The sequence below is a fragment of the Mesoplodon densirostris genome, chromosome 2 (assembly GCF_025265405.1).
Source record: "Mesoplodon densirostris isolate mMesDen1 chromosome 2, mMesDen1 primary haplotype, whole genome shotgun sequence".
NCBI classification, from domain to species: Eukaryota; Metazoa; Chordata; class Mammalia; order Artiodactyla; family Ziphiidae; genus Mesoplodon; species Mesoplodon densirostris.
In genome coordinates this window covers 44,531,082-44,556,704 of record NC_082662.1, presented here as the reverse complement: position 1 = coordinate 44,556,704, position 25,623 = coordinate 44,531,082, and the positions used below count along the sequence as shown (strand labels likewise).

Genomic DNA, 25,623 nt, shown 5'->3' with positions numbered 1-25,623 from the left:
GAGGAGAGTCCCAGAGAAGAGAGGGCTCGGGCGGCCACGTCGTCCTACTCACCCCAGGGCGCGGCGGGAAGGAGGCAGGGAGAGAACGACATTCGCGCCCACGGCCCGGGCAGGCAGCAGGGTCCCTGGGGACTCAGGGGTGGGAGCCGGCCCCTCTCCCAGACCCTCCGGGTCTACTCACTCCGCAAGCAGCCGTCAAGAAAGCCATTCGCCAAGGCCCCCGCCCTCTGTGCCTCCAGGGGAGGGAGCCGAGGGCTGCTTCCGGGCACCCCCTCTTCTCCTCCCTCCGCCGGATCACCGGGCTGACGCGCAGTCGGTCCGGTCAGCTTCAGCCGGTCCCCCGGGACAGCCCCTCTTCCCCAACTCCTGCCCCAGGCCTAGGGGCCGCCCCGATTGGCTGGCCCTGCAGCCTCCTGGCAAAGAGGCCCCTGGCGATTGGCCATGGGTCACCTGCTGAAAAGGAGGTGAGTGGCCGACGATTGGTAGTTAGGCCAATTTTGGGGTGGAGAGGCAGGAGGGGCCGCCCGCAGCGGGCGAGCATCCGGAGAGTCCGGCTCCCCTGCCGCCTCCTCGCTGAGCCCAGGGCTCATCTCGGGGCCCGGGCCTGCTCCCACGCCCGGACCTGTGCCTCGGGACACGCGGCCGCCCCGGCACGCCAACGCAGCCCGCAGGAAAGGAAGCTCGTGGCTTGAGGGAGCTCAGCTAGGCTTCGAGGCTTCGGGGCTTCAGCCCCGGAGATTCCCATAGGGTGGCGACTGGGGAAGGACCCGGTCACAGACGTAAACGTGCTGCACCTACACCCACCCGCTGCTAGCTCGACATCCAATATTTTGGCAGCTGTGCAGCCAAGTTTCATCTGGATAACTGCTCTTGCCTACTTCCGAAAAGTTGTGTTTGTGTCACGAGGCGGGGGAGGAGGAGATACTATATCAATAAACAAAAGCAGGGGTACCTGTTTTATTTTATTAATCCAGGGAAACACTGGGCTTGCTGTTGTGACACAGCTCCATAAGGAATGTAGGTGGCTTGTGAAGATGCTTCAGGAATCCAAATGGCATAACTTCAAATTAGATGGAAAGTTCGGACTTTGAGGACCTCAGCAGAGAACCATCCAAAATGCAGGAAATCACAGACATAAATAAATGACTGACTTACTGACCTGGAGGACAATTACCTTCTGCTTTTACTATTTTTTCCTTATGGTTATTTATATACCTGTAATTCTACTAAACTAAGCATCTAATTAATTTTTGTAGCTCTACTGGTAGCCCCTACAACTAGCATATTGTACACTGCACATAAGGCTCAATAGATGCTTGCTGCACTGTGTTAAAGATCCCTTAAGTTTTGTTTTATGCAATTTTTTTCAAAACGTCCAATACCAAATGCACTCTCTTCTTCCCGCACCCCCTTCCTCAAAAGCCGGGTCCTCTTCCAGTCCTCCCTGTATCAGTAAATGAAAACCACTACCATCCACTCGATATGCGAACCATAAACCTGGCAGTCCTTGACACTTTCTTCATTCCACATTCAATCCATCACCACGTTCTGCCATTTTTACCTCCTGAATACAATCTCAGTTCTACCTCTCTCCATCACCACCACTCAATTACAGGTCCCAGCCTCTTGCAACAATCTCCTTAGTAAAGTAGTCCTGCTTCTTAAAGCTCCTCCAATTCACCCTCAACACTATGGCCACAGTAGTTGCTTTCCAAAACCAAAGTCATGACTCCCATCTCACCCCACCCAGCCCCATTAAAGAACTTCAACTGCCTTCCATTGTGTTTAGGATACAACTCAGCATTCAGCAATGGTGTGCAAGGTTTAGCCCTACCTGCCCCTCGCTCCATCTTAACACCTTCCACTCCCTCATTTTCTGCACTCCACACAATGGCCTTTTTCATGTTTCTTCATTTGCCTTGGACCTTCTAACCTCAGGGCCTTGGCACACGGCCCCTGTGGTTACTTTGTCTTTTACACTGTCCCCTTGAAACTAATCCCCCCCTTCACTTTTTAAAAAATATTTATTTATTTGGTTGTGCCGGGTCTTAGTTGCAGCAGGTGGGTTCCTTAGTTGCGGCATGTGAACTCTTTGTTGTGGCATGTGGGATCTAGTTCCCTGAACAGGGATCGAACCCGGGCCCTAGGCATTGGGAGCTCGGAGTCTTAACCACTACACCACCAGGGAAATCCCAATCCCCACCCTTCACTTAATTTACTTCTACTCATCATCATTTCCTCGCTGCCTATGTGAATTCTTCCTATTTTATGCTCTCATAGCCCATGCAACGCTCCTTTATAAAACTTATTACAGCTCCAGTAAGTCCCCTACATACGAACGAGTTCCGTTCCGAGAACGTGTTTTCAAGTCCAATTTGTTCATAAGTCCAACAAAGTTGGCCTAGGTACCCAAATAACACAATCTGCTATATAGCACTGTACTGTAATAGGTTTATAATATTTTTCACACAAATAATACATAAAAACAAACACAAAAAATAAAGAAAACATTTTTAATCTTACAGTACAGTAACTTGAAAGTATAGTAGTACAGTACAACAGCTGGCATACAGGGGCTGGCATCGAGTGAACAGGCAAGAAGAGTTACTGACTGGAGGAGGGAGAGGAGCTGGGAGATGGTAGAGCTGAAGGATCATCAGCAATAGGAGACAGCGGGCAAACTGCGATTTCACTCACAACTGATGTTGATGGAATGCACGTTTGCATCTTTGAAAGTTTGCAACTTGAAGGTTTTCTATCTGTCTGCATACTTCTTTAATGTTTTATGTTCACCACTAGACTGTAAGATGTAAAGAGGCAAGAAACTATCTGATTTTGTTCATCAAAGCCTCAATTTAGCCAAATGCCTGGCACATATTAGGTGCTCAATAATGGATTTCCTACGGTAACAGAGTCTGAAAATAAACATCAATTCTATGATAAGCATCAATTAAACTATAAGCAGTGATAGAGAAAAATACATTAATTTTGCCAGATGGACAAGGTCAATGTCTAAGAACCTCCACTAGCACCCTTTATATTTTTCCTTTAATATCTGCTTTTCTAGCAGTTAATTTTGTGCCAGAGCAGCTCAGAGGGCTTAATTCAATATTGGCTGATCAAACAGTTCTCCACGCCAAGGGGCAAAAAAGCCTACACCTCTAATTCTGTCTATATATTGTACTAATTGACTCTGTAAGAGACATAATACTAATTTATGTAATTCCTGCTTACCAGTTCTTTCATGAGATTTTCATGTGTTCTTTCTCACTTCACAACAAGACAGAAAGACCCATAGGGTCATCAAGGACTTTGTATTTAACAGTACACAGTGGGACTTCCCTGGTGGCACAGTGGTTAAGAATCCACCTGCCAATGCAGGCGACACGGTTCGAACACAGGTTCGATCCCTGGTCCAGGAAGATCCCACATGCTGTGGAGCAACTGAGCCCCATGTGCCACAACTACTGAAGCCGCGCTCTAGAGCCCACGAGCCACAATTACTGAGTCCACGTGCCACAACTACTGCAGCCCGCATGCCTAGAGCCTGTGCTCCACAGCAAAGTAAAGCCACCGCAATGAGAAGCCCACACACCACAACAAAGAGTAGCCCCCGCTCGCTGCAGCTAGAGAAAGCCCACACACAGCAACAAAGACCCAATGCAGCCAAAAAATAAATAAATTTATTTAAAAAAAAAACACGGTACATACCAAAATATCAGATTTTTTTTTAAAGTGTCCTCCAAATCTTCCATCATCATCATCATCATCATCATCATCATCATCATCACGGGTCAGTAGCTTCAAAATCTAAGGCACTATCATTTTTGACAGTGTAGTGTAAATAGTTAAGTCCTAGTAAAAATTTAGTGGAACCAGTTATAATTAGGGTTTCTTTTGATAGATTTAAGTGTTAAGACTGGTATAATGGCAATAGAGAATATGACTTATGACAGCCTCTTAATAATACAGCTACAGTCCAGAGTCTACCTTTTCACGGTTTCATATTAGAGATAACTGTGTTACAGACATATAATTCTCATTTTCCTAATCCTAGTGTAAAGTTAGTGCGCACAAAAGATGTAGCATTTAAAATGAAAAGTAATTAAACAATACAAGGCAACATACCCATTTTATCCCAAGAAACTATAGGACTTCTAAGCAAATTTGTGTTGAAAAAAACTCAGATTTATGTTTAAAAACACTCAAGTATTTTTAAAGAAATCTACAAGTTGTTTTAGAAGAAAATTAAGTGACCAATGCCTTAAAGTCATATATGCCAACTGATTTCCAACCCATGTATCAAAGGGGTCTCTAATACTTATCTTCAAACTACATAACTAAAGCTACTAAGCGATTAAATTAAATTGATACTTAATTTTTTTTGTTGTTCAAGAAAAGAATGGAATATAGTGATTAAGAAGCATAAAAAACATCATTGGGGACTTCCCTGGTGGTGCAGTGGTTAGGAATCCGCCTGCCAAAGCAGGGGACATGGGTTCGAGCCCTGGTCTGGGAAGATCCTACATGCTGTGGAGCAACTAAGCCCGTGCTCTACAACTACTGAGCCTGTGCTCTAGAGCCCACAAGCCATAAATACGGAGCCCACGTGCCACAACTACTGAAGCCTGCACGCCTAGAGCCCGTGCTCTGCAATGAGAGAAGCCACCTCAATGAGAAGCCCGTGCACCACCATGAAGAGTAGTCTCCACTCACCGTGTGCAGCAACGAAGACACAACACAGCCAAAAATAAAACAAAATAAATAAATTTATTCTTAAAAAATCATCATGTTGTATACTTTAAACTTATACAGTGATCTATGTCAAATTATCCACAATAAAACTGGAGGAAAAGATTGAAAAACAAATACAAAACAAGAAAAACTTAAAAATAAAAAAACACACCTCCAAATTTCCCTCTTGCTGCATCTCACAAAAAATGTATAAAACACAATCTGAGAAAAATCAAAACACTAAGGTTCAGGGTTAGGGTGGATCTTTAAAAATGACAGGAAGTCTATTGACTAAAAAATAGGCCAACTTTACCTATAGCTATTAAGATGAAAAGAGCATTTTAACTATACAGAATTTATGTACTACTTTCAAAAATATTATTTCTGCTAGAGAGTCCAGTAATGTTTACCTATAAATCACATTCTACTCTGATGTCATTTTAGAGACAGATGACAAATACTTTTGATTACAACAGATGAAAAGAAGAAGCAAAAATAGGGGGAAAAAACGCATAGTTTCCCTAGGAATTTGCCTAGCAACTTAGGCCAAATGATTAGAGCAGACAACATTAAAAGACAACTCTTGGAAGCAGGATATGTAGCTCCACTATTTTGTCTGACCAGTACCCAGAAGTCTCAAAATTAAAGTCAGCCAATAAATTTTCACATAGAAAATTTAGCCAGATGGAATAAATATACCATTTGGCATACAGCAGAAGCAGTCCCTAACTTGTGATCAGGACCACCATGTTCCAGAAGTTTCTATATAAATTATTTGCAATTCTTAATGCATTATGAAACAAACAAACAAAAAATATTTGGTTCAAGGTTAGGAATGAATACCCTCTACACAACCCCACAATGATTATGATAGTGTACTGCTTATTCATCACTGTATCTTTAGCATCTCCTCACACAGAGACTGGCATGTATTAACTGCTTAATAAATGTCTAATGAATGAATGAAATGCCAGGTACTACACTACAAATATAGCAGTATACACAGCTAAAAAGGTTGAAAATGGGTAGTCTAACAAGGAGAACAGAGAAAGCAGAGGGGCAGAAGGCTAATGTTTTTCTATTATAAGCCTTTTAGTACCATCTAATTTTTAAATTATATGAGAAAGGTGCTATTGCCCTAATTTTTACAGTTAAATTCTGCATTGGTCATTTAACTTTCTTCTGAAACAACTTACAGGTTTCATTAAAACCACGTGAGTTGCCAAAACTGGTTAGAAGTACAGAGCTCGTTGCCACAAGATGGATAAAACGGCTTTGTATTGTGTGATTACTCTTCATTTTAAATGCTCCAGCTTTTAGGCACACTAACTTTACATTAGGATTAGGATGTTAACAAACTGAAACTCTATGTTTTTCTCTAAAGAAGGGGTGTAGGAAAGACTATTGCTTTTATTTTATATACTTCTACATAGCTAAATTTTTTTTGGAAGCATGATTTACTTATGACATTACTGTCGTTTTTTAAAAATTCAATTCCTGTGATTTTTATTGTCTTCTTTATACTAGGCTGAGCTCCATAAAGACAAGGACAATATGTCATTTATTCACAATTATATCCCCTACAACTAGTATAGTGCATGGAACACATAAGTGTCTGATAAATATTTACCAAATAAATAACTTTTCTGTATTCTCTATATGTTCTGAATTGAGCATGCACTATTTTTTTTAAGTTTTAAACTTTATTTTTATAAAGAGAAGGCAGGAAAATATAAGTTCTAAAAGATTTCCATAAAAACAAAGTTAAAATATATTTTTGGCAGTTAAAGGAATAATCTTTAGCATCTATAAAACTGGATCATTTGTTTTTAGTTGTTTCCCAAGAGTTCAAGATAGACAGGCCACCACTATTACAACAAAATTTATTTAAAAAAATGAATCCTTGAATCCTAAATTCCAATTTAGGAGCCAGAAATTTGTCTGCCCACAGTAACAGCAACAAAATTGGCAACATTCCTTAGTGGAATTTTCCTTTGTTGTAGGAACCCCAAGTAACTGGCTACTTCATACCATTTTACCTGTGGAAGAAGTGACACATCTACATTGCAATCATTTCCTTTGGGAAACAAAGGGCTTCAAAGGAGAAAAACAAAACACATCTACTTTCCTACATGATACAAAAATAAAATCTAATGAGGCCAGGGAAAACAATACATCTCAAAGTTCTCAATAAAGAGCAATATAAAAGCAATCTAGGGCTTTCCTGGTGGCGCAGTGGTTGAGAGTACGCCTGCCGATGCAGGGGATACGGGTTCATTCCCCGGTCCGGGAAGATCCCACATGCTGCAGAGCGGCTGGGCCCGTGAGCCATGGCCACTGAGCTTGTGCATCTGGAGCCTGTGCTCCGCAAAGGGAGAGGCCACAACAGTGAGAGGCCTGTGTACCGCAAAAAAAAAAAAAAGCAATCTATACATCATGTGTTTGTTCATTAATTCCTTCAATTATTTCTTTATTTAACTAACATTTATCGAGCACCATTTAGAATGCCATTGAGAGCACCATTTAGAATGTATAGGGGGTGGGAATGGTAAGAGTAGTAGTTGCATTAGTAATGGCTTAAAATTTGCTAAATTATTACTATAGCTAGGCATTATTTCAGCAAATTTACATTTAACTCATTTAATCATCAAAACAACCCTATAAATTAGGTACTTTTATTATCTTCATTTTATAGATGAAGACATTGGAACTCAGAGTCATGTCAAGAATAAATGGTGGCACTGGGATACAAACCAAGACATTCTGGTTCCAGAGTCAAGTCCTTCACCATACTTCACCATCTCTGGGAAGAAAATCTTTACTTTTTTTGCGAATCAAATTAACATTTAATTGCATACTTCTAAATGTCCCATCTTCTGCATGTATTAACGTTAGAAAAAATATATATATATAAATAACTCTTTTTATTACCTGTATTTTAAAATATCAAAGTTATCAGAGTCTAAGACTTCCCAAAATTATCTTTTTCTTCTTGTTATTCCCAAAGACATGTAAATTCTCTTCAAAGCAAAAGCTCATATATTCTAAAATTGGATCAAATTAAGTACCTGACCTTAAGGAGTCTGCATCCTAACCGATGAGGTGGGAATTATATATACTTCAAAGGATAACAAAAAGAATATAGTAAGGACTCAGTGAACTGTGCAATGAGTATGACATTCAAAGGAAAGAGATCACTGAGTTTGGGGGGTGGGGGAGGAGGGGTTGGTCAGGGGAAGCTCCACAGAAGAGGTCAGTTCTGAACTGGGCTTTGAAGAAAAGAGGCAGAATGCAAAGGCAGAGTGGAGGCAGATGGCATTACAGAGAGACAGAGCATCATGTACAAGAATGTAGAGACCAGAAATGAAAAGATGTGTTCAGAGGAAAGCAAGTAAACGGCAGCACTCTAGTAGGTTTGTGTAGGGGTACAGTGGTGGAAATGTCTAGAAAGGCAGTCTGAGAATAGATCACATAGAGACTTGAATATCAGTCTAACCAACTGTGGAGGGAATCTCATCTGCCACATTCAGCCTAATCTGAATCTTAAAATACTTATCTTCTTACTGGATCACAAATTTGCTAAAATGATGCTAGTCATTTATAAAACTGCCTAAATTAAAAAGAAACTTATGGGGCTTCCCTGGTGGCGCAGTGGTTGAGAGTCCACCTGCCGATGCAGGGGACACGGGTTTGTGCCCTGGTCCGGGAAGATCCCACATGCCGCGGAGCAGCTGGGCCCATGAGCCATGGCCACTGAGCCTGCACGTCCGGAGCCTGTGCTCCGCAACAGCAGAGGCCACAACAGTGAGAGTCCCACGTACCGCAAAAAAAAAAAAAAAAAAAAGAAACTTATGAAGAAATTCATTAAAAAGAATTCATAGAATTTCTTCATAGAAATTATGAAGTTGCTTTTAAAAAGCATAGCTCACAGGGTTTCCCTGGTGGCGCAGTGGTTGAGAGTCCGCCTGCCAATGCAGGGGACACGGGTTCGTGCCCCGGTCTGGGAGGATCCCACATGCCGCGGAGCGGCTGGGCCCGTGAGCCATGGCCTCTGAGCCTGCGCGTCCGGAGCCTGAGCTCCACAACGGGAGAGGCCACAACAGTGAGAGGCCCACGTACCGGAAAAAAAAAAAAAAAAAAAGCATAGCTCACAGAAACTTACAGATCTCCTAATTCAACTCCATATTCATTTCTTACAGTCTCTTAAAAACAACTTCCTCATGTAATGTTTTTTAAGCCTCTGTTTGAATAACTTTCAAAGTGATGGGGAGTTCGCTATAGGACCTGGGGTGTCCTATACTAACTTGTCTAATCAAGCCAATTCCTGAACAAGGTAAGTAGAGATAAAGGACTATAAAACATCAGCTTTCTAGGATTCAATCCTGTAAATCAAAATAAAATAAAATCCTCTCTATATGCCACAATACAAGCTCTTTCAGTGGAGAATAAACATAGAAGACTATCTTTAGTATGGTAGAGTAGACATTTGTTGTTTTTGTTACCTAGGATCTTTTCTTCCCTATTCTGACTTTGCTTGGGGGCAAGGGGGTTGGGGGGACCACCTTCTACTCTATAAGCTACGTGTTTCTGATGAAGCAGGTAACATCCCATTTCCAGAGGAAGATCATACGGCTATGAAACTGTGATTGGTCAGGACCGGGAAAGTGATTGAAGCTGAGGTATCAGCACTAATCCTCTTAATCCAGAAAGAGCAATAGCCTCCTAGAGATTTGGAGTTCCACCAATGGGAGGCTGAAATTGCTGCAACCATCTTACTACCACAAAGGGAGGACCTATCTAAAAATGAAGCCAACCCAGAAGAACTAAGACCTAGAAATAGAGATGAGGGATCTTGGTCCTCATGACATTGTTTAAATGCCTACTTCAAACCACACCCAAGCTAGATGTGCTTTTTTCTTTTAAACCAGTTTGGGTTTTTTTCTTTCACTTTCATCCCTAAGAGTACTACCCAACACACATGGTAACTGCCAAATCCTGTAACAAGAAAAGTAGGTTAACTTCTCAGCACTTATCTATTATTGTGCATTATTATATAATTTGGCTATACCAATAACCAACTATAGATATTAAATTTTAAAAATGAACTTGGCACATTTTAATTTTAATATAGTATTTCACTTTCAACATTGCCTTGCACTGTCTTGTTTCTAGACAAAAATCAGTATTTTAAAAATAAGTATTTAAGAAGAAAATGACTATAACTTTACTATATATTATAACACTGTAAAGGCAAAAATAAACAACTCAGAAATTAAAAGTTTTCCTTATATCCTATCAGTTATTTAAAAAAAACAAAAAGAAAACAAACAAAAAAAAACCTAATGAACTATCCAGAAGCCATGTAAAGACTCTTACTTGAAGCTGAAGAGTATGTCGAAGAATAGTTTCTTCTAAGGCATGGATCCACTTCTCTCGCTCATCAGCATCACGAGCTGGAATAAAAGTTTATAAAAATTAAAACCTTAATAGAAAAAGAAGAATACTCCCCAACTCTTGTAAGGTCAACATAACTTGGATATTAACCTGACAAGACTATTATGAGAGAAAAGAATTTAAGGCAATTCTAATGCAATAAAATACATGCAAAAGTCCTTTATAAAACTGTAATATGTCAAGTCGAAGTTGAGTGTATTCCAGAAATACAAGGTTGGTTGAGTATGCAAAAAATCAAGCAACATCCAACAATATAAAAATACATATGAACAAGGTTATTCACTGTAGCATTGCTTATAATTACAAAATATTGGAAAGAGCCTCAATACTCAGACAGAGGAAGGTGGTTGAACAAACCATGGAGTACAATGCAGGTGTAAAAAAGAGAGCAAGGAAGATCACTTCTGAGTGATTTTTCAGATACACTATTAAATGAAAAAAAGAAGAAAGAAGAGGATATAAGAAAATATACATGCATCTGCTTGTTTGTGCAAAATAAATAGAAGAAGGATGAACTATAAACTAAAGAGACTGGTTACCTACAAAGCACAGTGGGAAAGGATGGAAATCAGGGAAAACAGGAATGAGTTAGTAGGGATACAGAGGTAGCAACACTTCTCTGAATTTATTGTTTTTTATATAGTCAGACTCTTTAGAACCATAGTAACATTTCACACACTCTCCCCCTAAATAAATAATTTTAAATCAACCAGGATGGGGAGGGGGAACCCAGAACAGAATATAAATAGTAACAAATTAATCTAACTGTATTACAAATGATTAAGACAATCACAAAGAAGGGTATGAGGAAGAAAAAATTAAACCCAACTAACTTTGAAAACAGTATTCTAACTAGATAATGCAAGGCTAAACCAAAACATAACCATACACACTGTACAAAAACTGCACGAATACTGTAAATCTGGTTTTCACAGGAGTATAGTTTAGCAATTCTGTAACTACAAACAAGTGAATATATTGTAGATTATGAGAACCAGGTTTCTCACTGTCTGAGGGAAAAAAGTTACAAATAAGGAAAGGGAGAAGGCTAGAATGAGCCATGTGGTGTTGGACTAGAACGGGAGGTATCAATATGAACTCAGGGTTTTAGATAGATAGACAGATACATACATACATACATACATACATACATACATAGGCAGTGCCTGAAAAAGAATGGGGGCACGTCAAAAGGAAACAGGAGCCAACCTGAAGGAGTTCCAATAACCAAAGCCTAAAGAATGTGAGCAACAGAATAACTGATAGTACTGAATTATAATTCATAGAATAAAATAAATATCTAAGAGTGCAATATTGATATAAATAAATTACTTGAATAAGTAAATAAATAGGGAAGAAGGCACAGCTCTTTCTTCAGAAGAGTTACAATTCATAAGTATTGTAGGGATGAAAGAAATTTTTAAATCACATTCAGACAAACACGACAGCAATAATTACTGCAGGCAAGATCCACCAATGGCATAATGATAGCTAAAAACAGTGGGCAAAATTTGAGGAGAAACAGGATATTAGCAGAGTCTCAAAGTTATCTCCCCCAATATATTTATCAACTATGAAAGGAAGAACAGTATTTTCATGATGGAGAAGTCTGGCAGACACTACCTTAATCCAGTGATTAAGGTTAACATCACCAGTAACAAATGTCTTGATGCATACCATCCCCCGCACAATATGACCCACTGAGAAGGAAACAGCATCACTTCTGTAGTATTCTTGCCAAAAAACACATAATCTCAATCTAATCATGAGAAAACATCAGATAAACCCAAACTGAGAGACAATCTACGAAATAACTAATACTCATCAAAAATGTCAAAGTCACGAAAGACAAGAAAAGAACAAGGAACCGTCATAACTAAATGCAATATGGGATCTTAGGTTGAACTCTGGAACAGAAAGCGGGCATTAGAAGGGAAAAATCAAATGAGCTCTGTGTTTTAGTTAAAAGTATTGTACCAAATGGGTCAATTCAGGACATCAGAGCCTGAGCAACACAAGGAGGGCATATACATCAAGCCAAGGGACAACCTGGCACGGGGTATCAAAGCCAGCAGGATGAAGAGGGAAACTACACAGAAAAGTGCAGCATGGAGAGTCAGAGCCCAGGAAAGGTGAGGAAGGAGTCCACATTGTCGGGGGAAGGGTCAGCCTGGCACAAGGTTTACCAGGCTGAGTGTAATGAGGGTGACATGCACACAAGGAAGTGGGTGATGATGGGAAACTAATTACATACAGAAGGATTGATCAAATGAGTAAACATATTCTCACTGTTTCAGTGTGGTTCTCAGTGTGGTTTCTCACTGTTGGAAAATATTAATAGTTAGAAAAGTGGTAAGGGAGAAAACCAGAATGATTTCTGTGATGTTAGGTTGGAAATAGAGGTATCAGATGAACTCATGGTTTTCAATATTTATGTAAATAAATACATATGGAAATATGGACATGAATACACATTTATGTACACATGTATATTATAACATTCATACGTTTCCTAGCTCTGAGAGGGCCTGGGCACCATGACAGCCAACAGCAATAAGTACACCTAGCAGCAGGTATTGATTCTAAGTACTATTCTCCATTAAGAGGAACTAAGACTCCCTGGAAAAATGGTTGATTCCGGGACTAGGTCAGGGAAGATAGAAAATTAGTCTGGAGCTTCTTTTTTGTGCCAGAAAGTAAGGAAGAAAATACTCAGAGAATGATAGGAACATGTCAAGAGAACACAGAAGTCAGCTTAAAGAAAATCCTACTGGCCAAATCAAGGATAATTTGAGCATTAAAATAAATAATGATAGTAAAGAATTATAATCCATTGAGTAAAACAGGAAACCATGAGTTACTACTGATACACATAAATTGAAAGTTTGTTGAGGAATGGGATTCAGCATAGCTTCAAAATACCTCCCCACAAAATATTAAGAAGGGAAAAAGACAAAATTTAACAACAAAAGCCTGGCAGATACCATCTCAATCAGGTTATCACAGTAAATGTCATCTGTTATGGGACAAATTGAAATTCTGTGATAAAAGCACAGAATCACTTCTGTGATATTCACGCCAGATAAATAATCTGAATTATGAAGAAACATCAGGAAAAAACAAACTGAGTGACATTCTACAAAATAATTAGCCTATAATCTTTAAAAGTGTCAAGGACATAAAAGTCAAGGAAAGGCAGAGGAACTGTTCCAGACTGAAGGAGACTACAGAGACACGACAGCTAAATGCAAAATGTGATTCTGAACCAGATTCTCTTTCTATAAAGGACATTATTGGGACAACTGGCAAAACCTGAATAGAGTCTAAGGATTAGATGGTATTAATGCATCAATGTTAATTTCCTGATTTGAATGGTTGCATAGTGTGTATACAGGAAAACTTCCTTGTTTGCAGGAAATATATAATAATAAAACATTGAGGGGTGATGGGACATCCAGTTAACAACTTACTTTCAAATAGTTCTGAGGCGGGGGGCAAAGTTCTTTGTACTGTATTTGCAACTTTTTTGTGTGAGATTATTTCAAATTTTTAAAAACTGTATTTTAAAGACATTATTATAATAAGTCAAAGAAGACATAAATAAACAGAAATACTGTTTCATGGGTTGGAAGATTCAATACTATAACAATATTCGAATTGATCTATAGATTAAATGCAATGCAAATCAAAAGTCCAAAATGCATTTTGGGGAATTTGACAAGCTGATTCTGAAATACAAATACAGGGAATTCCCTGGTGGTTCAATGGTTAGGACTCCACACTTCCAATGCCGGGGCCATGGGTTCAATCCCTGGTTGGGGAACTAAAGATCCTGCAGGCCATGCAGTGTGGCCCAAAAGAGAAAAAAGAAAAAAAAAAAAACCAATATAATACAATACAAAGACAAAATGGTACAAAAGGTAAAGAATAGCAAAGGCTTTCTTGAAAAGAGAGAAGCATTCTTAGAGGATTTACTCTATCACATATAAAGTCTTACTATAAAGCTACAACAGTTAAGAAAAAGTGGTACTGGAGCTAGGATAAATAGCAAACCAATGAAACAGAACAGAGCCCAGAAACAGACCCACTCACATATATGGACACTTGGTTTGTGGTAAGTGTGGTTCCAAAGAACAATAAGGAACAATCTTTCAATAAATGGTGCTAGGACAATATGGGGGGGGGGAATGAAACTTGACCCTACCTTGTACTATACATAAAAATCAATTTCAGGTGATTCCTTAATTCTTAAATATGAAAGAAAAACAATACATTTTCCAGAAGGTAAAACAGGAGAATATCGTCATAACTTTGGGATAGAAGAAAGCTTCTTAAACAGGGTACAAAACTTAAACAAGATATAAAGACAATGACATAAATTTAACTACATCAAACTTAACAATTTGGGTTCATCAAAAGACACCATTTAGAGAATATCATGGTAAACAACTGTGACATATGAAATTAAAGAACATGGACTCCAGAGCCAGAACGTCCAGGTTCAACTCTGAACTTTGCTGTCTATTAACCATACAACTTTCAACAAGTTACTTAACCTTTTTAAGTCTCAGTGTTCTCATCTGTAAAATGAGGACAGTAATAGAATCTATCCCATAAGGTTATTACAGACATTAAATGAGTTAGTCCAAATATAACGCTTGGACAGGTAAATGGCATAAGGTAAGTGCTCAATAAGCAGTAAATATTATTATCATCACTGTTGAGCATTTATTATAACTTATCCCTGACTCCATGGAGCTCAAAAATCTGGTAAAAAGGACAGATTTGTATTTATCTGTATAAATACATGGCTTATGTCACCACCAAAGGGTATGAATGAAAAATCAGGGAAGAACTCCTTAAGGAGTTTAGATCTTAAAGAATAGTAATTAGTTCATCAAATAGAGAAAGATAAGCACATCCTGAAAGTGGAAAGACACTAACAAAGGCACTTAAGCATGAAAAGGGTGAAAACTGGGAAACTGGTTTCAATGTGTCTAGAACAGTAGGCTGACAGGGGAAGAGGAAATGGCAAGAGTTTAGGATCCCATCCCAAGGAGTGTGAATGGGCTTTATGACAATGGGGAGCCCCTGAAGAATTTCAAGCATGAGAGTGACACGGTCTAATTTGCATATTAAAATTATCAATCTGGCAGCACTGTGGACAATGAAAACTGAAGGTGGCAAAGACAGAGGTGGCATTCCAGTTAGGAAGTGGTTGTGAGAGTGAGGCCTGAACTGAGAAACGTCTGGGGCGTGATGTGAGGCACCATTCTCACTGCCATCAGGGCACCAATAGCAATCACCTTTAAATCTGCCACCTCCTCACAAACAACCACCAGATCCTTCCTTGACATAGTTCCTCTCTCTACCCTTTCTTTCCATCCCTACTGACAACATGCTCGTTCAAGCTCTCATACAGTCTCATGCCTGTAAACAAAACATCACCACAGAAGTAGTACATGTGCTTAACTCTGCTAACTCGAATGCAGCCTGCACACCTCACTCAGATTTGAGCTTATATTGCAAGGCTGCTTCCATCAAAAACCTCAACATTCCCCCATACCCTACTGAATGTACCTAATCTCCCTGTCTAACAGTAAAGGTCCTCCACATCTTTTATTTCATGCCTCTTTTTTTTTTTCTTTTTTTTTTTTTTTTTGCGGTACGCGGGCCTCTCACTGTTGTGGCCTCTCCCATTGCAGAGCACAGGCTCTGGACGCTCAGGCTCAGCGGCCATGGCTCACAGGCCTAGCCGCTCCGCAGCATGTGGGATCTTCCCGGACCGGGGCACGAACCCATGTCCCCTGCATCGGCAGGCGGACTCTCAACCACTGCGCCACCAGGGAAGCCCTAGCTACCTATTTTACATTTGGTAGTGTATATATGTCCATGCCACTCTCTCACTTCGTCCCAGCTTACCCTTCCCCCTCCCCGTGTCCTCAAGTCCATTCTCTACGTCTGCATCTTTATTCCTGTCCTGCCCCTAGGTTCTTCAGAACCAAAACAAATTTTAAGGTTAAAAAAAAAATGGGCAAAGGACTTGAATAGACATTTCTCCAAAAAAGACATACAAGTGGCCAATCAGAACATAAAAGGATGCTCAATATCACTAATCATTATGGAAATGCAAATCAAAACTACAACAAGAGGGACTTCCCTGGTGGTGCAGTGGATAAGTATCCACCTGCCAACGCAGGGGATATTGGTTCGATCCCTGGTCTGGGAAGATCCCACATGCCACGGAGCAACAAAGCCCACGCGCCACAACTACTGAGGCTGCGTTCTAGAGCCCGCATGCCACAACTAATGAGGCTGCATGCCACAACTACTGAAGCCCGCATGCCTAGAGCCCGTGCTCTGCAACAAAAGAAGCCACTGTAAGGAGAAGCCCACGCACCACAACAAAAAGTAGCCCCTGCTCGCCACAACTAGAGAAAGCCCGTGTACAGCAATGAAGACCCAACACAGCCAAAAATAAATAAAATTAAATCTTTAAAAAAAAAACAAAAAAACTACAATGAGATAATCCCTTCACATCCATCTGGATGGCCACTATCAAAAGAAGAGAAAATAGATGTCTTGGCGAGGACGCAGAGAAGTTGGAGCCCTTGTTGGTGGGAATGTAAAATGGAACAGCCACTATGGAAAACAGTACAGAGGTTCCTCAGAAAATTAAAAATAGAATTACCATATGATCCAACAATTTAAATTTGGGGTATATACCACAAATACTCAAAGCAGAATCTCAAAGAGATATCTGCACATCTATGTTCATCACAGCATTATTCACAATAGCCAAGGGCTGGGTGCAACCCAAATGTTCATCAACAGATGAATGGATAAAGAAAATGTGTAAGATACACACAATGGAATATTATGCAGCCTTTAAAAAGGAGAAAACCATGTCATATTCTATGACATGGATGAACTTTGAGGACATTATGCTAAGCGAAATAAGCCAGTCACAAAAGGACAAATACTGCATGATTCTACTCATATGAAATATTTAAAGTGGTCAAAATCATAGAAACAGAAAGTAGAAATGTGTTTACCAAGGGTTGGGGGTGGGGAAGAGGGAGAAGGAATTAGTGTTTAGCAAGTATAGAGTTTCAGTGTCACAAGATGAAAAGTTCTAGAGATCTGCTCCACTACAATGTGAATATGTACTACTGACCTATACACTTAAAAATGATTAAGGGACTTCCCTGGTGGTGCAGTGGTTAAGAATCTGCCTGCCAATGCGGGGGATATGGGTTCGACCCCTGGTCTGGGGGGATTCCACATGCTGTGGAGCAATTAAGCCCGTGCGCCACAATTACTGAGCCTGCCTAGAGCCCACAAGGCACAACTACTGAGGCCGCGTGCTGCAACTGCTGAAGCCTGCGCGCTTAGAGCCCGTGCTACGCAACAAGAGAAGCCACCATGATGAGAAGCCCACGTACTGCAATGAAGAGTAGCCCCCGCTCACCGCAACTAGAGAAAGCCCGTGCGCAGCAATGAAGACCCAACGCAGCCAAAACAAAAAAAAAAGTTCAAGATGATAAATTTAATGTTATGTGTTTTTTACGATAGTTTTTTTTTTTTTTAATGGAGGCTTGGACTAAATTGTCCCTTCCAGCTGAAAATTCAATATTCTATTATTCTGACTAACCTAGCCAACCTTCTCCCATTCTCTCAAGAGGCAGTAAACAAACCTCTACCCTACTGTATCTAATAGGAAAAATATCTTTGTGGATATGAAGCACCAATGAGATATCTGGTTATTATTCAATCATAATAAATTATTTGTTGATTAGAGAAATAAAAATATGGTAATGATATACACAATTCACAATCCACCTGCAGAAACAGCTCTCTAGAAGTAAAATTAAAGCTGTACTAACTCTGAATGAACCCCTGCTAAAAGGGTCCAATTTAATGAATTAGTTAAAACAATTTATAGATAGTACATTATTTTCCCAAAATCTATATAGGTTAACTCTTCCTCCCTCTTTTTAAAATGTTATTTATACATTCAGCTTATCTCTATGATTCCTTCTCTAGCACCTACCTCTCCTCTTCATTACATTTTTCAAGCTCTCTTTCCATTCTCTTAGCCCGTGGGGTCCAAATTTTGTTTGGCTGTGACCCACAATAAGAAATACATTTATAACATGGCCTCAGTTCACAAACACATAAACACATACACGTATACATGTAAAACTGAACATTAGTTTCACAAAAAAATGTATGCTCTTACTACATGCCATAAGCACTGGTATTTTCCCTGCTGTACTTTACTTTTTAAGAAATGTTTATCTTGGCCCACTAAACAGGTTTCACAATCCTCTAATGGATTGCCATCCATGGTTTGGAAAACACTTCTCAAAGCCCCACAAAGCTATTGCTTTTCAGTATCTCTTAAACTGTATAGTTTAAAGGCTAAGAAGGGCTCTGATACCCAGCTTTTACGTTATTCACCCAGCCCTTGGGCAACTCACTTAAACTCTCTGAGGTTTACTCTCCTCATCTATAATCTGGGGATGGTAATACTACCTATGGGCATGACAATAATACCTAGACTTCATAAGGTTGTTGTGAGGTTTAAATGAGATAATTAATCTGTACAATATTTACCACAGTACCTGACATAAACTAAAATATCAGTATGTTAGACTCACAGATATGGAGAACAGATTTGTGGTTGCCGAGGGGGAGAGGGGGAAGGAAGGAGTGGGAATTTGGGTAGCAGATGCAAACTATTATACATAGGATGGATAAACAAGATCCTACTGTATAGCACAGGGAACTATACTCAATATCCTGTGATAAACCATAATGAAAAAGAATATGAAAAAGAATATATTTATGTATAACTGAATCGCTTTGCTGTATAACAGAAATTAACACAACATTGTAAACCAACTATACTTCAATAAAATTTAAAAATGTATGTTATTATTATCACATACAGCCTTAAGAGAAAACAAGTTCTACTAATAATCTGATAAATAATTAGAGAAAATAAGTAGGGAAGAGATTATTGGTAACTCTTAATTCGCAATAATGCCTGGCTTATATAGAAACAATATAAGACACACAGAAAGAGAAACAACATTCAACCAGTAAGTAAAATACTTACATTTTCAGGATTCTATAATCTTAGCTCTTTTATTACATATCTATTTATATTTCTTACATTGTACATATTTAAAGTAGATTTTTAAACAAGTTTCCAAAACTCCTATACCTTACCATTCCTGATCCCACTATTTAGGAATCTGTCCTCCTCATCATATTTTCTTCTCCTTTAAGACATATGACAAACTATGAATAAACTACTGCTTGTTTGCAAAAGGAAGTGGTTATTTGCCTGTCTTGTAACTGAAGCAAAAAGAAGAATTAGCCTCTATAATCAGGAAGCCCTTCTTTTCTCTGAAAGTTATTGTGAAATGAAAACATTATGCAAAACCATATTTATAAGATTAAATGCTGAGACACTACTCAAATACCTACTGAGCCCCAATATGCACCAGGTACTATGTTGGAGTTATGAGCAAGGACAAGACAGTCTGTGATCTCAAGCAATTTAGTCTCTTGGAAAGTACAATCACTTGGTTGAGTAGCGTATTGTTTAGTGAGGTGTTATCTTCACCCATACTAAGAGCCTCTGATACCTGCTTATTAGCATCCTATACATTCTTCTGTGCTACACTGAAATGTCACCTTCTCCATATATGTTCCTCATGATAACGGGATCTGCTCTCTCCTTTTAATTTATTCAAATGTTCCCATGCTCAGGTAGTATATAAATATATGCCATACACCAGTCATTGTCTTAGGCATTAGGGGCCCAACTTTGAGTTTACTGCTCTGGTCCAGCAATTTGGCAGATCCAAATCTACCTTTTCTTACTTCCCAATATACTCCTCCACAAACCATTACATTTCAGTTACACTGTACTTACTAGTCACATGACTCACAATTCCCAGCTCTTGCTCAAGTTGTTCCTTCCACTGAAATGCCCGAGTCCTGTCTCTATCCGTGAAATAATAAAAGCTAACTCTACTGAGCGCTTAATGTGTCAGCACTGTCTGACACTTATGTCTAAATATACATGTAGTAACTAATTAAGTCCTCACAACAACTACATGAGATAGGTATTATTATTTTCCTTATTCTCCAGAATAGAGAAACAGAAAAGTTTGGTATTTTGCAATGATGTACCACTGAGAAAGAAGCCAGTAAAAATTAAGTCTCTAGGCTTCAAGCAACCCTAGCCCTGTTAAGCCTCATCCCATGCCCTTCTTACTAGACAAAGTTTTTCTCAAGAGATAACAGTATAAATTTTCCACTTTGGAGATAGTATATGAAATAGAGAAAAACAAGAGCCCCAAACTCTAATCAGAAAACTTGGATTCAAGTCCCAGTTTCACTACTTTCGTGTGACCTCAGGAGGACAGGACTTAATCACTAGTTATATACACAAAGTTAAAAAGGGGTAAACATCACCAACCACCTCAAAGGTCTACTGTGAAAATCGGGTGAAATAACATATATAACAACACTGGGAGTACAAGGAGGTCGAGGGGTCCTTAGGGCAAAACTCTTTTCATGACAATACTAAAACGCTATCTGTGTTTTTCACTATGTTGACATGGGCACCAATGGTGCAAGAGCAATGGTGGTGAAACTGCTGGCACCTCAGCACAAGTGGAGGCCATGGCACCAAACTGAACTTGTCGTCATTATATTCTCCACCACCATGTACTAGAAGAAAAAAAAAATTCCTGTTTCACTCAAGAATGCCCTTGAAGAAACAGTAAATTACTATTACATCTTGACCCTTGAGTATATGCTTTTTAAATAGTCTGTGTGACAAGTGGGAAGTCAACATAAAGCACTGCTGCTGTATATCAAAGTATAATGATTATTTCAAGGAAAAGCACTTATGCAATTGTCTGACTTATGAACTAAGCAGCTCTTTTCTCATAGAATATGATTTTTACTTGACAGAACAACTGACAAACTCTATTATTCACACTGGGGTATTTGGCAGACATTTCCCTGAAAATAACCTGTCATTTGTTGTCATTTGACAGTATTTGTTGCCAATTATAGTATTCAGGCTTCCAAGCAAACATTAGCATTTTAGAAAAGCTGTATTCACCAGCCACTCTGACTTTGACTGATTTTCAATACTTAAAGCCTTTTCTGATGAGTTTGGGACAATATCAACAAATATAACTTTTTATGTGATATAATGAAATGTGTCAATACTTGGAAGATTTGTATATGACCAATGCATGATGTTACAGGATCATACATAGGGTGAAAGATCCATTCAAAATGTCAGACAGACCAATGGATTTAAATGTAATAGAGTATTTTCATATATAAATTTCATTGTTATAGTTTCAGATTCCACACTGCAACTAACCTTTAAGAAACTATCACTTGTTGAGTTTTGGTCAAGTACCAAAGAAGAATATTCACATTATCTGAAAAGGCTATTAAAACACTCCTCCTCCCTTTACTAGCTATATATCTGTATGAGGCTATATTTTCTTCATATACTTCAACCAAAACAACATATCACAAAGGACTGAACATAGAAGTAGATATGAGAATCCAGCCATCTTCTATTAAACCAGACATTTAAAAGATTTACAAAAATGTAAAACAATGTCATTCTTCTCACTAATGTTTTTTGTTTGGGAAAATGGTTATTTTCCCAATCTGATGCATATTTTCTTAATTCTCAAAGCCTGACATGTTCTTAGCAACTAACTGATACTCATAATTACCAGACAAATGATAATCGTCATCTTCTCAAATGATACTCTCTCAATGAAGTCTCCTGACCAGCATACACTAAAACCTGGCCCCCCAACCCAGCATTCCCTGTTCCCCATATCCTGCTGTACATTTTCTTTTCTTCACTGTACGTATCCCTTCTTTTATATATATTTATATGTAAATGTGTATATTTTTACACACATGTTTGTATATATTCATATGTGTTTATTATTTACTGTCTGTCTCCTGTCACTGAAATGTAAGCTCCACAAAGGCAGGGATCTTTATTTGTTTCATTTATTTATGTATCCCAAGCCCCTAGAATTATGCCAGGCAAATACGTATTCAATAAATATGTGTTAACTGAGGAGTAATGATTTCATTATTCAGTGTATGGTTCCATGTTTTATATTTGGAATCTAAAAATAGGTTGGATTTCCTAACAAATCATTAGTTTTGCTTAGTATCCTTTAAAGCTGCCATAACTGGCTCCCTCAAAGATTTACGAACAGTTTTAGCTGAAGTCTCCAAACTGCTGAATAAAATACAAGCAAATATTTACAAAAGGCTTTCTCCGCCACAACTTCTGCTTTGACTATCTGAAGCAATACTGTGCTTCTCCTGGACAGAGTCAGCATTGTATTGGGCAACTGGATACCTTTGATTCCGTCAAAGCAGACAATGAAAATCCGATATAGATTAATGGGTTATTTTCAATTCATTCTACAACCACATGCTTCCAAGTCAAGTTATTCCTGGTAACTGAAAATTCTCACCAAATTTGTATGTAACTATATCCTAATAATTTTAGCTCCTGCAGAAGATGTGTCCTAACTATTTTAACTCCAGCTTTTAGTAAAGGGGTCACTATTCCTTAATCTTGAATTTAAGAAAAATTAAGATTTGAGTTTTCAATCTTTAAGACTTACAATACTAAGGAGGGGAGAAAAAAATGTTAGGAATATGTTGGTTTTAGAGAGCTCACCTAGACATCAATAAGGAAGGAGCTGTGGCAGAAAAAAGACCAGAAAGAAGGAGAGAAGGAAGTTGAAAAGGATCCACACAGAAACTGTGAAAGTAAGAAGTGATAAAGACCTGGACTATGAAAGTGACTGAAGGAATAGAAAAAGGGTAGAATCCAATGGCCATGGTTACTCATGTGATGTAGGGGAAATGTAGGGGATGCAGATGTAGAAAAAGAGAAGCCTTCAAATTTGGCTAACTAGGTAAATGGAAGTGCTATTTCACAACATAGAGAACACAGGAAGAAAAACAGGTTGGGAATGGTGGGTTGCAAAATATTATTTGGGATTTGAAGAGACCCAGATTCAATGAATCCTGAAATTTGGTAAACCTGACCTCCTGAAAAATCTTATTATCAAAAGTTTTACTGAATTCATTACTTTTTACAGTTAGTATACATGTTGCTAGAAAATACTCCCTCTCCAGAAGCCAAAAAGTAGAATACATCTTTAATGCAAGAAGCTGAGAAGCTGAAGCCAAGTGTTAGTTCAAGAGAAGAAATACAGTTTGACTCTTGAACAACATGGGTTTGAACTGTGTAGGTTTACTTCTACATGGATTTTTTAAAACAGTGAATAATATGAATCACAGTTGTTTGAATCCACAGATTTGGAACAACAGATATGGAGGAACCATGGATACGGAGGGCTGGCTATAAATTATAGGCGGATTTTCAACTGCCCAATGGACCGGGACACCTACCCCATGTTGTTCAAGGGTCAACTGGATAGAACTTCAAAAATACTTTCACTGACTACCAAGGTTCAGGGCTATTCAGAAAAAAAAAGAATGCTGTTACAGAATCACTCAACTTTTGAATTAGGCAATAAAAGGAAAAAGCCAGGGAAAAATTAATACATGTTAGAAAATTCAGGAAGAAAATGAAAGCAGGGCAAATAAAATATATCTACAAGAAAACAAAATTTGCTACTTAATTCTTTTGTCCACTTCCAAGGCAAACAAGGCCAAAATAGATGTGGCCTAACAAAGTATCAAAATCATATTAATAAGAAACTATAATGATTGATTTATGTTACTTTAAATAAATTCTTAGTTTTCTGAACACAGGTATTATTCCTTATAGACAGAGAACAGGGACACCCTTTAGACTTAAAAAGAAAATGTAAGGGGCTTCCCTGGTGGCGCAGTGGTTGGGAGTCCGCCTGCCGATGCAGGGGACACGGGTTCGTGCCCCGGTCCGGGAAGATCCCACATGCTGCGGAGCGGCTGGGCCCGTGAGCCATGGCCGCTGAGCCTGCGTGTCCGGACCCTGTGCTCCGCAACGTGAGAGGCCACAACAGTGAGAGGCCCACGCACCGCAAAAAATAATAATAATAATAAAATAATAATAGCAACAGCTACTATTTTTTGAGCACTGCTATTTACCAGGCATCATGCTGAGTATTTATATGCATTTTCTCTAATAGCATCAATACAACAAGTCTGGAGGTCGGTATTGCCATCCTTGTTTTACTGGTGACCCCCTGCTCCATATTTAGGCTTCCTAGGTGGGTAGGGCTTCCTCTGCAAAGGACGAATAAATATTGGAAGACATGTTGGCCTGTTTTCCTCAACAACTTGAGCATGCTCCCTCAGCTGACATATTAAGAGAGAACCCTGTAGTCAAAAACTCTGGAGTAAAGTTAAACAGGGTACAGGTCAATACCTGTTTGACTCCCTGCCTTTAAATCCATACAGGGGGACTTCCCTGGTGGCACAGTGGTTAAAAATCCATCTGCCAATGCAGAGGACATGGGTTTGAACCCTGGCCCGGGATGATCCCACATGCCACTGAGCAACTGAGTCTGTGGGTCACAACTGCTGAGCGTGCGCTCTAGAGCCCGTGAGCCACAACTACTGAAGCCGGTGCACGTAGAGCCCATGCTCCGCAACAAGAGAAGCCACTGCAATGAGTAGCCCCTGCTCATCGCAACTAGAGAAAGCCTGCACGCAGTAATGAAGATCTAACACAGCCAAAAGTAAATAAATAAAATAGATAGATGAAAAAAAAATCCATACAGGGAACATTCCTGAGCCTTTCTTCAGCCAGTCTTCCAAGCCTCCCTCACACCTGGTGAAAGACTGCTCACCTCACACTTCATGCCATAACTCACACCAGTCTATTCTGACCAATGTCCCGGTTCCCTTGCTTCAGCTGGGCCCCTGCCAATGACAGCTAGCAACTTGGATACACACTGAGCACAGGAGAAACTGTGACAACCTGATAGCATGAAAACCCTAACTACTGTCAGAGTAGGAAGCATACTGTACTGTTTAGAAGAAGAGAAAACAGCAGTGAAGCTAGAGCTGCAAAGAGGCTAAGGCATGGTGAAAAGAGAAGTCTGTGTGGCTAAGAGTAAGAAAGGAAGAAAGTCATGGAGAAACAGTGCTGCGTAATGAAGATGGCATGGGCTTGAATTCTGGCTCAGCCACCTCCCATATGTGGTACCCTGGATAAAAACTTCTCCAAGCCTCAGTTTCCTTATCTATAAAATGGGAATAAAAATACCTATCCTATAAACATGTGTGGGGGTGCACACGAGGATTACAGTGCCTAGCATCACATTAACTGCACTCTTAGTGTCTGCTTCCTCTCTACCCCACTCCCTTCTTTTATTCATCAGAGGCTCA

The 25,623-nt window shown here is 39.3% G+C and overlaps 1 protein-coding gene across 4 annotated transcripts in view; it reads right to left on the bottom strand.

The window, feature by feature from the left end:
- OSBPL9 (oxysterol binding protein like 9) overlaps positions 1 to 25,623 on the bottom strand; it is a 154,254-nt gene that overhangs the window by 62,376 nt on the left and 66,255 nt on the right. For 2 of the 4 annotated variants that reach the window (XM_060089787.1, XM_060089788.1), the window contains exon 4: positions 10,111 to 10,187. In XM_060089787.1, the coding sequence (XP_059945770.1) occupies positions 10,111 to 10,187 (77 nt within the window). Of the gene's footprint in view, positions 1 to 52; positions 134 to 181; positions 386 to 10,110; positions 10,188 to 25,623 lie in introns of those variants that run through there. The other 2 variants (XM_060089789.1, XM_060089791.1) reach the window with 2 other exon arrangements.